This window comes from Lepus europaeus, chromosome 10 (genome assembly GCF_033115175.1).
Source record: "Lepus europaeus isolate LE1 chromosome 10, mLepTim1.pri, whole genome shotgun sequence".
NCBI lineage: Eukaryota > Metazoa > Chordata > Mammalia > Lagomorpha > Leporidae > Lepus > Lepus europaeus.
Genome location: NC_084836.1, coordinates 13,115,840 through 13,130,133, shown reverse-complemented (window position 1 = coordinate 13,130,133; position 14,294 = coordinate 13,115,840). Strand labels below are relative to the sequence as shown.

Genomic DNA, 14,294 nt, shown 5'->3' with positions numbered 1-14,294 from the left:
CACGTGGCCACAGCCCTCCAGCATCTGCCACGTGCTCCGGCAGCTCCCTGTGTTAGGGCCTCAGCCGGCTGCTGCCTTGTCCCACAAGAGAGAAACAAGGTTTGAGAAGGGAGGGAACCTTGCCTGCCTGCTTGTTCCCAAAGCCCCAAGACACAGCAGAGGATCTGAAACACACGGTCCCTCAAATACCTCCGAAGAAATCAATTCCCCGAACACCGGAGGGAAGAAGAAGAGAGGTAGAAGAGGAGGAGGACTGAAGGGAGGAAGAACAGCAAAATGCAAAACCAAACCAAGCAGCCCACAGGCGACACCACGGCAGAGAAGTTATGTGCAGCACAGGGGCCAGGGCCCGCAGAAGCAGCCCAGGCAGCTCGTTCTAGATCCCAAGGGATACGAGGGGGAAGAGGGCGCTAGAATCCAGGGCCCTGTGGAGGGAGGAATCGGCAGGTTGTGAAGGCGGAGCTACAGCTGGGGACTCCCTGGAGCTGATGTGGCCGCTGCCCCTGGTCCTCCTCTAGGCTGCTGGGCTGGGGTCTCTCACCTGTTGGTAGAGCTTGGGGCGGGGTGGTCCTTGCACAGAAACCTTGACAAGCTGACTGGGGCCTCCTGTAATGGGGTCCTGGACTTGCCTGTCTTTGGGTGTGAATCTTCAATATTTGGGACTAGATTGCATTTGTCTATCTGTATCTATACCATCTATCGATTGACCTATCGCCTTGACCCCTCACACCAACATGCTAAACATGAAACCGCACCACCTCGCTTGATCGTTCGCTCCTTAGTCTCATTCATTCAACAAACGTGTTTGGGAACTCCTGCCACCTCCTAGGAACTGTGTGCCAGGTGAAGGCGGGGGATGTGCATGCCAGGGGCTGGGTCCTTACTGTCCAGTAACTAGCAAGGCGAGCCAGCACCTAAGGCAATCTGATCATTACAGAAGAACCCGAGCTGGGAAAAAGGGAGGCGGACTTCCTGGAGGAGGGGGGCAGATGCTTAGGGAGGAAGTCATTTTCCCCAAGGCAAAGAGCATCACAGGGCTGTAGAGTGAGAGTAGGGGGCTGTTAGGACTTGAGCAGCAGGGTCCCAGGTCTAGAGAGCCTACGGTAGCTGAGCTGCAGGTGTTGGCAAGCCGTGGGATGTGGGTAGGGGGTGAAGACCGCTTTGCTCCCGGGAGAATTGGGGCAGGAGAAGGGGCTTAGGGGGCAGCCGGACCTCCTTTCCCACTTGCTGTCCTGTGGAGCTTGGCTGTTCCCCATCTGACCACTGGGGTTCTCAATGTTCCTGTTGGACCCTTGGGAGCCGTTGCTTCGCTGCCCCTTAGAAAAGCTGGGTCACAAACCGACCCCTCCCTTCTGAGCACCCCCTGTGCGTCAGCCCCGGGGCCAGGACCCAGCCCTGGGCTAAACCTTCCCTTTCCTTCTCCCAAACTGCCGGCAGCCCCGGGGGAAGGTGGGGGTGGCTGCCTTTCAAAACACTCAGATCAGATATGAAATGCTTCCACCCCCACCCTCATGAACTGCATGGGTGGCAATTCTCACACTGAGGTCACCACCTAGGACCCGAGAGCTGGCTGGCGGGGGAGGCGGATTTTGTTGGGTGCTCTGGGATAAATCTCCAGTTTCCAGGCCACCGGACGACCCTTCTGAGCCCGAGTTCTCCTGCCGCCTTCTCTGGCCGGTTCAATTTCCTGCACAGCAGATGGTGGCGGGGCCCTGAGGGCTTCCTGGCCTGCTTACGTGGAAATCCTGGGTAGGTACAAGGTGAGAGGGGCCAGGTGCCTGCACAGGGCCCGCCTCCGCTCCCCAGGAGGCCCCCAAAGTACAAGGCAGGCTCTGAGAGACAGCAGCTGGGAAGTTTTCATATCCTTTGGGTTTTAATAGCTTTCCCTGGGATGGAAACTTTGGGTTGAAATGATTTGCAGCTTTCCAGATTTTTCTCTGTGTGTGTGTGTGTGTGTGTGTTTGGGTTTATTTTTAGCTGCAGGCGTTCAATTCTTGCCAAAAGACCTGCTTAAATAAAACCAAGATTAATATTTTTACTTAACGGAAAGAGTTAGTCAGGGCAGGCTTTGAACTGGAGCCTCCTTATCTTGATGGGGAGCGCATTTTAACGTCTGGCCTTGGCTCTGACATCAACAACAAGGGTCTTTGAAACTGATGAGAGAAGGGCTCCTTGGGGACCGGGTCGGATGCAGGAAGTGCCTGCTTGGGGGTGGGGGAGGGGCATCTTCCTGGAGGAGGCGGGAAGTCTGCCCTGGCTGTGGCTCTGCCTCCTTCCCAGCTGATTTCCCGACCCCTCTCCCCACGCGGGTTTGGTCCAGACTTCTGCTTCCTCTGGACTTGCAGCCAATTGGATGGGCTGAGGCCCAGCCCCTGGGCAGCTCTGCCGGCGCCCCTGTGCCTTGGCGGGCTGTATCCCCTCGTGTGGCATCCCGGCTGCTTGTCCTGCATCAGCGCCATTGCCTGCCTGCCCGTCCATCTCTCGGGGCTCTGGCCCCTGAGTTTCTAGGCCTTGTTTATCTCCGCGTCCTTGTGAGCGGAGCCCGGTTCTCAGTGACTGCTGACCAGGTGTTTACTGGGCCGTACCAGCCGAGAGTCGCCAAGGTCCCCCCCCCCCCCCCGGGGGCAAGGTCGGCTTGTTCGGACTTGGCTCTCCATCCTCCACCATGTGCACTTTATGCCTAAAGTCCCGTATTGCGCAAACACGCACTCTACGCCCGCGGTGCACCAGGCCCTCTTCGGTTGCCTGGGGTTGAGCAGTTGCTAAAGAACCTGCCCTTGTGAGGTCTACGTTCTAGTGGAGAGAGAGAGTTGGTCCGCTAGCAAGGGGATTTATTAACATGTCAGATGGGGCACGGGGAGGGGGCAGGAAGGTCCTGAGATCAGTGGTAAGGAGCAGGCAGGGGGCGAGCCATGGGGTACGTGAAGACGGACTGTTGCAGGAGAACTCGCGGACTCAGGTCATCCCGAGAAGCTGCTGAGGGCGGTGAGCGTCACCCATGATTTATACGCTGGGAGGGGAAGCGATGGCCGAGGTGACAGTGGCAGCCAGCCAGCGACTTTATCCATGCCTGTGCTTCATTCCGCTGTGTCCCGACCGTCACTCTGGGAGTTTCTTGAGCTGACCTTGCAGTCCTGAGTCATTTGAGGGAGTTTTTGGGGTTTGGAGTTGTGTGGCCCCCTGGCCCTCGCCCTCCGCCTTTAATTCCCACTGCGTCCCTTCCTGCAGCCTGGACATCATCAAAGCGTCCCCAGAGAGGCAGCGGACGCTGCAGGTCCCCCGGGGCTGAGGCAAGGCTGAAGGCCTGGAATATTCTGGGGGCCCTCTTGCTGTGCCCCTCTCAGGGAGATTCCACAAGTAGGCACCGTCAGGAAGGGTTGTCTGGCTTCCCAGGCTGCAGAGCGCCCCTTGAGATAAACTCGGCCTCAGCGAATTCATCAACCTGCCGAACCCCAGAGCCTCAGGGCGGTGACAACCCGCGGGATCGCGGCGTGGGTTGGCTTCTGAGGTTCTGTTCTTTCCCATGAGCCTATGCTGCTGAGGCCAGGCTGGCAAGCAGATGAGGTCCTGTTGTATTACAGTGGATTCTTACTGTGAGCAGAGGGAGCACGTGTGTGTGTGTGTGTGTGTGACACTGGGAAGGGTGTGACGGGGTGAAGGGCATGGAGGACTTGTTGAGAGCTTATCAGGGGTCTTCCCTGTGAGCACCCTCATCCTGAGCCCCTGCAGTCATGACAGTGGGTGTGGGGAGTGCACTGAATCTGTGAGCTACTTTCCAGTTGGTGCAGGTCCCTTGCCAAGGTTTTTAGGGACCTTCCTCACCCCTCTTTCCACTGGGATGCAAAACGAGCTGCACTCGGGGTACCTGATCATTTCCCTAGCTGGGCCATGGGGACAGGGCTAGGTGAGGATGGAGTGGACGACTCGCACATGTGGATGCTGGTCTCCACGCACTCCAGTTCCCTTCTTTCCCCTCCAGGTGCACTGAGGGGCTGCAACGCAACACAAGGACCTGACAGTAATGAGTGGGTGGGCAGCCTCTGCCGTCTGTGCACAGCTACAAGGCAGCTGCCCCGAGGGGATCTCGTAGCATGCTCCGGGCTGGCCTCCCTCTGTAGGGTCTCTGGCTTCCTGCCTTTGCCATCTGAGAGCATGCAGCCCGGAAAGACACATCAGGTCACTGCGAGGGGAGCTTATTACCGACATCTATCTTTTTTCATGTGATGCTTTCGGGGGGAGCATTGTTCTAACACTCCCAGAACCTTGTCTTCTAAGCCCAAGCCCCTAAAAGAGAAGCAAACCCCTGGTTTGGGCTGTTGTTGGCCGCAATCCGGCCTGCTGGACACCCCTCGGAAGGAAGGCCCCTTCCCTGGGCATGAACTGTGACTCCCCTGCCAGCCAGGTGTGCCTGACTTACCCTAGCTGTCTTCCTAAAGCCGGCACAATCATTGCCCAGGGCCTGCACGGAGACAGGAAGGCGGGTTGTGTGTGTGCTGTGGGAGGGCGGGGCTAGATGGCTGAATCAGCCCCTACAAGATGGAGAGCAACTGTACCGCTCCAGGAAGATGCATGCGAATTCAAAGAAGGGCTCCTTGTCAGTAAAACCGGCACACAGGTGCTCGACCTTGTAGCCTGCACTGGGGGGAAAGCCCAAGCGTCAGGCTGGGGTAGGAAGGTCTGGATTTGCTGGACGATGCTGGCTGGGGGACAGCCGGGGGCAGCTCCAGGCTGTCTTGTCCCCTCTGAACGAGCTGATTGACAGCAGATGTGCAGCCTGGGGAGAGGCCCCAGGGAGGGGAATCCTGTTTGCCCTGCAGAATTTCCATTCAAAGCGCGTGCTGCTCATGGCCGGTGACACAGGGCCGTGTGGTGTGGAGATTGGAGGAGTCTTCGTACAGAGCCCAGGATGGGGACGGAATCCCGATGTCTCAGCTTGGTAGATCTGTCTTCATGCATGACTGTGCCGAGTTACCTTTTAGAAGGGGTGTGCTTTGCTCGCCTTGATTTTGCAAACTCGTACTAATCTTTCCCCCAAAGATATTAAGGGAAGAAAAGTACCTCTTTAGAGAATCGCACAGACCCTTAGGCGTGTGCTGTATTTATAGATCTGTGTGCCAGCTACATAAACACACATGTGCTGGTGAGTTTCTTCCCAGTTACTTTTAACTCCAACTGCTGTTTCCTCCGGGCCTGATTAATCCTTTGGGTTCCTTTGGACTGCCACACCCCCAGGAGCTCAGATCCCCTCCCCAGGAGCAGGAGAAGCTCCAAGGGGGAAAGACGGGCTCAGTGGTGGAGACGGAGGGTGAGCCTCTTCCCTCCCCCGCTGCTGGCTGGTGCTCCTGCACCCCGGCCCTCCGTCCTCCGGCCGTGAACTTGGGAGCCTCACTTCCCTGCTGGACTGCAATCTGGGGCAGCAGGAGATGGGCTGCTTCTCGCTGCCCTCCCCTCCAGTAGCCAGGTCCTGTGTTCTGGACCCCAACCCAGTTCACGCCCATGGTGGCTTAGCTGCCGGAGAATGCCAGGTGGATGGCGTGTGGGCTGCTCTCCAGCACAAACGGGAAGAGAGAGGAGGGTGCCGTGCCCGGCCCGGCCACATGAAGGCAGAGGGAATGGCCAAACCTGCCACCAGCACCAAATCGGGAAAAGCCTTCTGCTGTTGCTGGAAAACCAGGCCCTGCCACCACCTCCCTTGTTCCCTGTTGTCCGCCCTGGGCCAGCACCTGCCTCGGGCGATCCCTTCCTGCCACACAGGAAAACACAAAATAGCTCACATTTGACTGGAGGAGGGCACACTGAAGCAAATAAGGACACATTAACCAGCAAACCCAACAGGTGGACTCGGGGCTGACCAGCAGTTTTATTTGGGAAAGACTTCACAGATCCACCTTGGGGAGCAGACGCGGCTTAATTTTAGCTGAGTGGAGTTTTGTTTCTGTAAGGAAAACACTGGTGTGGCCTCTACACCGCGCCACCTCTTGGTCCCGGGCATCAAGTCCTGTGGCTGGTCCTGGTCGTCCCCCTTGGGTAAGGCGTGGGACACGTACCCGTGATGGATGGAGTAGGTGCAACCCACCTAAAACCCCCCAATAGCGTTGTTCTGACCACCTCCTTATGCCCTAGGAAATTCTGTAGGACTGGGATATTTCAAGCTTGCATTTCTGGTCATCAATGGGAAAGGCTGCCAGGCCTTAACTTGCAATGTACGGGAGGTGTCTGTCCAGGCTCTGGGATGGGTGAACAGCAGCGGCAATCGTGGTGCTGGTCACAGGAACAGTGAGAGCAAACCCTTGGGTGGGTGGGCCTGTCTGCCCACCCACTCTCCTTGGTGCTTGTCAACCCTCATAGCAACTCCGCACAGTGTTATCATCACTGATTTTGTAGCCGAGGGCTCTGAGAGTCACGGAGGTTTAGCGACTGGCCCTTCAATGCAACGCCACGTGGCCGTTCTAATAGCAACAAGAGCGTCCGTTGTCAGCCAGGGAGAAGCATGTGGCCAAGAAAGCCAGAGCGCTGCTGAAGCCACACAGTGATGGTGGAGCTCGGGCCCCGCCGAGGCTTCCTGACCACACAACATACTCCGCTCGCACCCTAAGATCCGCAGTCAAAAGGGTTCCGAGCTCAGGCTGTTTTGGGGTAAGGCAGGAGTTGGCTGATTGTCTAGAGAAGCTTCCAGAAGTACCCGGCTGCCTGGGGGACGTCTGATAGGACATGTCCACTTCAAGTCACTTTGGGGCCAAGGGAGGGGCGATGTTGCCATTCAAAGGAATCCCTCTGCCTTCCCCTGCTGAGGTCAAGAGCCACGCCCTAGTGTACCTGCAGGGTTAAAGTGGCAGAGGCGAGGCCAAGTCATCAGGGAGAATCCGTAGTTGGCAGATGGGCAGACAGCGCGGCGGCTGCACTGTCAGAACCTGCCCGTGGGGTGTGTAGGGAGGAAACGGCCCCCGGGGGCCCCCGAGACGCTGGCCGCCTGCCGGGGATACTGTTGCAAAGCCAGCGCCAGAGGTGGATGCACCGCCATGAGCGAGTTTGGCTGGGATCGTGCCAACCTCTTGTTCTGGTGGAAGACTTGGAAGTGGCCCCTCGCTGCCTCCAAGCTGAGCTGCCTTGGCCCAGCTGCGGACTTTGCCAGCAACCTCCCCGTCTGGCCACTCCTGGCAGAGGGGGTCTGGAGGGGCAGTGGGTTCATCTGAGCTCTGACCTCCTGTCTCCCTGGCAGGGTGGGCTCCAAGCTCCCTTGGCGAGGGACAGGGCAGAATCCAGGATGGAGGGGGAACTGGTGGTGCCTTGTAAAGATCTTTTTTATTTTTAAAGGAGATGAGAATTTAGGAATAAAAGTGGGGCACCCCAGTGGGGAAGGATAATGGAGTTAGCAGAATGGGTGTGCGTGCGTGTGTGTGTGTGTGTGTGTGAGTGTGAGAGAGAGAGAGAGAGAGAGAGAGAGAGACAGAGAAAGAGGTTTTCTGCTTTCACAAACATTGCCTGGGCACCTCCTCCTGTCTGGGCTTAGCACAAGTCGAGGTAGGAGGAGTTACAGGACCTCACAATAGGAAGAATCCACTATGCGACTCCTAGCACCTCACAGGCAAACCCACTCTGTTCCCAGCCCCCGGCCCGAGAACATCCAGCCCTTGGATGGAGGTGCTGTTGGCCACTATGGCAGGACCTCCCCTCCCCCGCTGCCGCCCTCTGCTGCCCTGTGCCTGGTTGTTGGCTGACTTTTTCTTGGGCAGAGCTGAGGGGAGCCCCTCTCTGCAGTCTGTTTTCGGGAGGTGTCCATGTGTCCTGCCACAGGCTGGTTTTCCAAACTCTGAATCTCCAGATCACGTAGAAGAGAAGATACAGCCTCCTACAAATGTGGGCAGGCCCCCTCCAGCCGGTGTGTCCCCCCGTGTGGGGTGAGCGCCTCCCCTGCAGCCCTCCACTCTGGGGTGATTTTCTTACCCACAGTCAGCTCGCGTCTTCTGATTAAGTCGGTGATGCCGATGATGTTAATTACGTCTGTCTGACTAGTGTGAGAGAATGCACATTTCACACGTGCCATGTTGCCTTGTCCCTCTAGTGCAGGGCAGCGCTACCATTGCAAGTCCTGTTCTATAGGTGAAGAACTGGTGAGAAACGGTTATTTGCCTGTGGTCACAATAGCCAGGCTGGGATTGCAACTCTTGGGTCTGGCTGGTGAGCCCAACTCCCCACTACTCCCTCTTGCACTGCACCTCACTGGGCTGGACTAGAACACATCCCTTGTTATCTACGGCTGGGTGCAGGGGCACTGAGGGCCAGGCCATATCCCAGCGCCCTGGGCGTGTCAGGACACAGTGAGCTGACACATGCAGAGGGAGGGGCCCAGATGAGGGTCAGTTAGGAAAGCATCCTAGGTTATAGAGGCACAGAATCGAGGCTGATCCCCTCTCCCAGGAGGGGGGTGAGCGTAGCCTCGGAACCTCTGAGGCAGGCGATTGTGAATTAACTTGGATGCTGCTGCTTTCTTGCATCTCCCTCTCGGCCAGCGTCTCTCCGAATGCTCAGTATTCTAGCGGAGTTGGTGCAAAGGTAAAAACGCGACCCCAGGCCATGGGGCAAGCATGTGCACCCCCCGGGTGCTACCCCGATGTGGTTCCGCCCTTCGTAACCCCCTCCCCCTCTCTGTCTTGCTCTCTCTGCAGTGATCCGGGCCAAGGTGGTGGGGAAGAAGCTGGTGAAGGAAGGGCCTTTTGGCACGATGGTCTACACTGTCAAGCAGATGAAGGTAAGTGGCTGCTCAGCCGGACTCCAGCAGGGTTCTGGGTTTTTGCAGGAAGGGCCCTGGCTAGGGGAGGTGAAGTGGGGTGGAACTGTCATGGGTGTCTTCTCGGCGTCGGAGCCCCAGCCCTTCCGCCCTGCTGGAGAGGGAGCTGCTGAGGTGGCAGAGAGAGATGGGTGGGGAGGGAGCGGTGGCTGCTTCCCCCAGAGATGGTGCAGGTGCAGTTGCTCAGAGGCCCGTGGTGCGAGCTGAGAGCCGGAGCCAGACAGCAGAGGGCATTGTGACTTGGGAATTGTGACTCGCGTCGCTGCCCATCTCTGCACGTTCGTATTCTCCGCTGAGAAGTGAGTGAGTTGGACTGCAGGGTGCAGGGCGCCCCTGGGCTCTGACTTTCTGGGACTCAACCATGCCGACAGGTCTTGGTCTTGGGCAGCTGTTGATGATACAACTTGGCCGTAGCCCCTCGGAGCTCTACACTGAGCCTGTGTGGATCCCAGGAGCAGCGTCCCGAGGCAGGAACTGCTCCCTTTTCCGCTACTTCCCCAGCTCAGCTTGTCTTGCCTGCCAGTGAGTTAGTAATGTTCCCGAAGCATCTTCCTATCATTAAGACTGTCATGGAGGGGCCGGTGCCGTGGCTCACTTGGTTAATCCTCCACCTGTGGCACCGGCATATATGGGCGCCGGGTTCTAGTCCCGGATACTCCTCTTCCAGTCCAGCTCTCTGATGTGGCCTGGGAAGGCAGTGGAGGATGGCCCAAGTCCTTGGGCCCCTGCACCCACATGGGAGACCAGGAGGAAGCACCTGGCTCCTGGCCTTGGATCGGTGTAGCTCTGGCCGTGTTGGCCATTTGGGGGGTGAACCAATGGAAGGAAGACCCCCTTCTCTCTCTCTCACTGTTAAATTAAAAAAAAAAAAAAAAAAAAAAGACTATCACAGAGCATCAGAGCATCACGGTGCCCACGAAGGAAGTTGGCCTACCGTGAAAGCAGATCCGCTCTGAGCACCTGCGTTCTAGGCCCAGCTCCTCTCTTACATAGCCTGTTGACCTCGCCCCTCTCTGTGGGCCTCAGTTTTGCTATCTGTGAACAGGGCAGGAATGGATGTGGTGTCCTTAAAAAGCCCTTCCAGCTCTGGCATTCTTGGTGCCCGGGAGCTGGTGGTGGATCCTGGAAAGGATGACGGGGGCCTCAGAACCTCGAGTAACTCAGCAACTGACCCATCACCCTGCTTTTGTAAGCACCTCCCCATGTGCAGAGCTCGGGGCCAGGACCCAAGGCACCCATGGGGAAGACACAGGTCCTGCCTTGCGGGAACAGCAGTAAGGACAGGAGACAGGAGCCAAGTGCCTAAGCACCGGCCGCAGGGCACTACAGCCCCTTCACTCCTTTCACCTGTTGGCACCCCAAGCGGGCACTGGGGTGGGAGCCCATGGGCCTAAGAACCCCCACCTCCCAGGCATTAACCCTAATGCTCAGGGAGACCTGAGTAGGGGCAGCACACGGCCTCCAGCATGGAACCGCCAGGCCTCGTTCTGCCTGAGGCCCGAGGCTGGGCGTACGAATTTCACGGAACCTGTTGCTTTGGATTCGATTTTGGAAACATCCACAGCCTTCTGGTTATGTAATGTCCACAGTCAGCCCTGGCCAGTTGCCCTTGGCTGCCTAAGCTTGGTCATGAGACCGGCTTATGTCTTCAGACGGCCCTGGGGAGAGACGAGGGGGCGGAGGTGGGGAGCCAGCAAGAGCAACAACAGCCCCCCCACCCCCAAACTCCCCTGTGCACCACTGGCAGCGGAGGGCCACGGCACACCAGCCCAAGGTGTGTTTGCCATCCACTCTGTGACCAGCAGAGAGCCGCGAGGGGAGGGGCTTGCAGGCAGCAGTTCTGGGGTTGGCTTGGTTTCTGCTACCTGCGGGGCCTGGAGACCAGGGTTGCGAGTGTGTCCCATTCCCCCTGTGCTGGTGCCAGGCCATCAGCTTCAGAGCACAACACCCCCCCACCCCCACCTCCGGGCTGGGGGACACTGGCATTGCATTCCACATGTGCCTCCTAGGTTCAGGGTGTCAGGTTGCTGGCGTGAGATGTAGAATCCTTCCTTTGACCTCTGACAGGGACTCAAAGGGCAAATGATGGCTGTACAGTCACAGGAAGACAGATCCAGTGTTCAAGTCGAGGCTGCAGGATCCTCCCCCGATCTTGGGCTCTTAATGAGACTCTTCCAATCTGCCTGCCTTTCTGTCCTTACTCCCAGGTCTCTTGGGCCTTTTATTGCCTCCTGTGAGCTGTATGAGGATCCCTGGAGAGGCTGCCCGATTCTGCTGGCCTGTAGGTAGCAGCCTTTTGGGACTCTGCAGCTAGGAGCAGCCGTAGCGGCTCCGCTCTCTCTCCTGCCACTTATGCTCCCCTTCCCTCGCAATACTTAGCCCTGTGCGACAGACTGGGCGTGCAAAGTTCGGCCTCGGTACGCTTGATTAAAAACTCCGCACAAGTCCCATTCGCTATGTGCCAGGTATTCTGCCAAGCTTTTGCATAGATCAGTTCATGCCAGCTTGGTGGATGAGATGGGTTATCCTGAATTTTACAGGTGAGGTCGCTGAGACCTGGAAGGTTATTTAAGAAATTAGTCCGGATCATGTGGCTGGAGGGTGGAGGTGATTCTGAAACACTCTGGGGGTGTCCCCCCCCCCACTCCACTGGTGTGGGGTTTTGCCAGGGGAGAGAGAGAAGGGGCTGCTTGTGTGTGTTGGTTTGCCACCCAGCTATGTAGCTTCTGACCCACGACATCCTGGAAAGGGTGTATCAGAAAAATCTTTGCAGGCAGGGAGGCCAGGCTGTGGGAGTTTTGGCTTTGTTCTCGTGGATTAAAGTCTATCCCGGAGAGGCAGACGAGGAAGTGAGTGCTCCCTGAGAGCAGGACCAGGGGAGCTGGGAAGAACATGAGAACCCGAACTGCCTGGCTGACCTCTGATGAAAGGCAGGCTGACCCTGCCCATCTGCTGACTCCAGAGCACTGGATCTGGCTCTCGGGCACACCTTGAGCAGCCAGAGCTCCACGGCGTGTGGGTGAGGGGGTGTGGGCCACCCGAATGTTGTGGCAGCTGACTGCAAACCCAAACTTGGAGCTTAGTGGGGACTCGGGCCCTGGACTGCATTGCACATGCAAGTTTCCAGAACCGGCAGCTCTAACCTGCAGGGGCCTTATCTCCCACTGGGCCCATGAGAAAGTGGCTGCTTTGCCAGGAGCTGTGTTTGTGCAGCGGGAGCCTGCTCTCCGGCAGGCTGCAGGGGACATGGTGTCCCAGCTGGGCCCGGGAGCGTCCCTGGGGACTCCGGCTGGTCATGTGTTTTGCACATCCTGACTTTGGGCGGGACGAGCCTGTTTGGCCCTTGGCGACTTCCTCGGGTGGTTTGTTTGATACACGAGCCATAGCAGGGTCTTGCCTGTGTAGCTCCAGCGGGCAGCCTGAGGGGACTCCTCCTCCTCCCAGTGCCCGTGACTCTGTCTGGTTCAAGACTCTCCTTGAGCCCTTGGCAGAAAGCGACTGCACTTTGGCTGAGACTGCATGGGCAAGCCCGTGCGTGGTATCTCAGTTGGGTTCCTACCATCTGCAAGCCTCGGCTGCCTGGTGTGTCGGCAAGCTTTAAGGGCAGGTTCCGTGAGCCAGTGATGGACAGCAGCATCCAGAACCCTGGTCCTCCGCAGGTGCGTGAGAAACATCGGACGGAACCGTGGCCTGCCCTGCTGTCCACGTAGCACGAGGAAATGTGCAGCTGTCCCTAGATGTCTTACACGGCCCCCAGGGACACTAAGTTCTCAGCACCTTAGATACTTCCCAGAGCAAGGACCAGAAGCCTGCAGGGTACAGCTGGGAAAGGCTCGCTTATGACAGAGACTCTGAGGCGGCTTCAGCTACTTTGGCTGAGAGATGAAGTTGGGAAATGGCCCTGGGACGACGCTAGGAAGAACAGGACCAGACCCTTCCCGCATGAGCCGTAGCAGGGCTGTTTTTAAGCTGACTTTGGCTGACTGCCATGTGCTAGGTGCTCTTCTAAGTCATTTAATTCTCCCAGAAACACCGGATGAAGTGCGTGCCCGCCCCACTGTGCGGATGAAGAAACTGAGGCCCAAAGAGCTTAAGGAACTTTCCAAGTGGCTAACAGGTGCAGAGCAAGGCTCAGATTCTGGAACCAGCATCTGAGTTGATCTAAACAGGGGCTCGAGTCTCGCCCCTAAAGCAGAGCAGTGACTGACGCAGGAGGGATGAGCTCTTGAGGGGGCTGGGCTCGTGATATTGGTTGGATTAGGTGACCTTGAACGTCCTTCCCAGTTCTGGAGGACGCGGTCAACCCACTGGATACCAGGAACCTTCAGGACCCTATGCCCCCTCACCCTGCTGGTAGAGGAGTTTGTTAAAGCGATTCTGCTTCTGTATTGAGAGCGAGAGGACTGTTGGGAAGCAAAGTGAATGAGTACAGTCTACCTTAACCGAGATTCTGTGTGCATGGATCCGCTCACGCCAGCTTGCTGAATGAGAGATGGGTTACCCTGAATTTTACAGGGGAGGTAGCCAGTTATTTAATAAGTAGTCCAGATCATCCGGTTAGAGGGTGGCATACAGGAGCCAAGCCGGAAGCAATGTTAAATACAGGTTTCTTCACGCCTAAAAGCAAAGCAGGGGTGCCAAACTGGTTTTTGCCAGCTGCATTCTCATGGAGCCGTTAAAGTCACTCTAGCAGGGCTAGAGTCTTGCCCATGAGGCCCTCAAAGGGGAAGACGGGTGCAGAAAGAGCAGACTTCCGATCGGCTGGGCTGAGTGCAAACATCTGCCAGCCTTCAGGCAGCGTCTGCATCCAACCAAGGAGTTGTTTGGCACAGAAATTTCGGGGAGTTTTTCGAGCGCGGGGCCGGAGGAAGAGGGCAGCGGGACGCGGCGCACCCCTGCTCCCCAGAGCATGGCTGGCCCCATGTGGAGGGCACCTCCCCAGCACATGTGAACAATGGTGCCCCTTCCACAAGGCGCAGGCTCCCAGGCTGGGGCCAACAGAATGCTTTGTGATAGGAAAGGCCCTCGTGGCTTAGAAGCCAGGGAGAAAGCCCCAGCCCCTCTGGCTGAATGGGAGGCATTTAGATGAGCCGCCAATGAGGTGATGTCTGCCTTTGTATTAATTACCATAAGCAAATTAATCACGCATGCCAGCAACTAAAGCGGAGAGACACTGTCCTATTGTGAAATCCTGGGACAGGCCCAGAGACCACCCCATCCCACTCGGGCTGGCTCACTGCAGTAGCACCATTGCCCTAGCCCGGGTAACCCTCATGGGCTACATTCAGCCTCTATTGGGTTCACCCATGATAAAGATGGCCCGGGCGGCAGCTATGGCCCCAGCTGCAGCAGAGGCCTTGGCCAGGCACTTCCCAGGCTGCAGCTGGCTGGGGGGGTGGGGGGTGGGGGGTGGTGGATGGGGCATGGGGCATGGACTCCAGCAGTGGACCCCAGCCCTGCCATTACTGTCTGTGTGGCTTTAACAGATCGCGTAGCCTGCCCATGC

At 57.5% G+C, this 14,294-nt stretch overlaps 2 protein-coding genes across 2 annotated transcripts in view; one reads left to right on the top strand and one right to left on the bottom strand.

Annotated features, from left to right (window-relative positions):
- SYN3 (synapsin III) overlaps positions 1-14,294 on the bottom strand; it is a 413,512-nt gene that overhangs the window by 271,009 nt on the left and 128,209 nt on the right. The window lies entirely within an intron of this gene.
- The window catches only part of TIMP3 (TIMP metallopeptidase inhibitor 3), a 51,980-nt gene that overhangs the window by 32,056 nt on the left and 5,630 nt on the right, over positions 1-14,294 (top strand). The window contains exon 2 of the mRNA XM_062202949.1: positions 8,667-8,749. Coding sequence (XP_062058933.1) covers positions 8,667-8,749 — 83 coding nt within the window. The remainder of the gene's footprint in view (positions 1-8,666; positions 8,750-14,294) is intronic.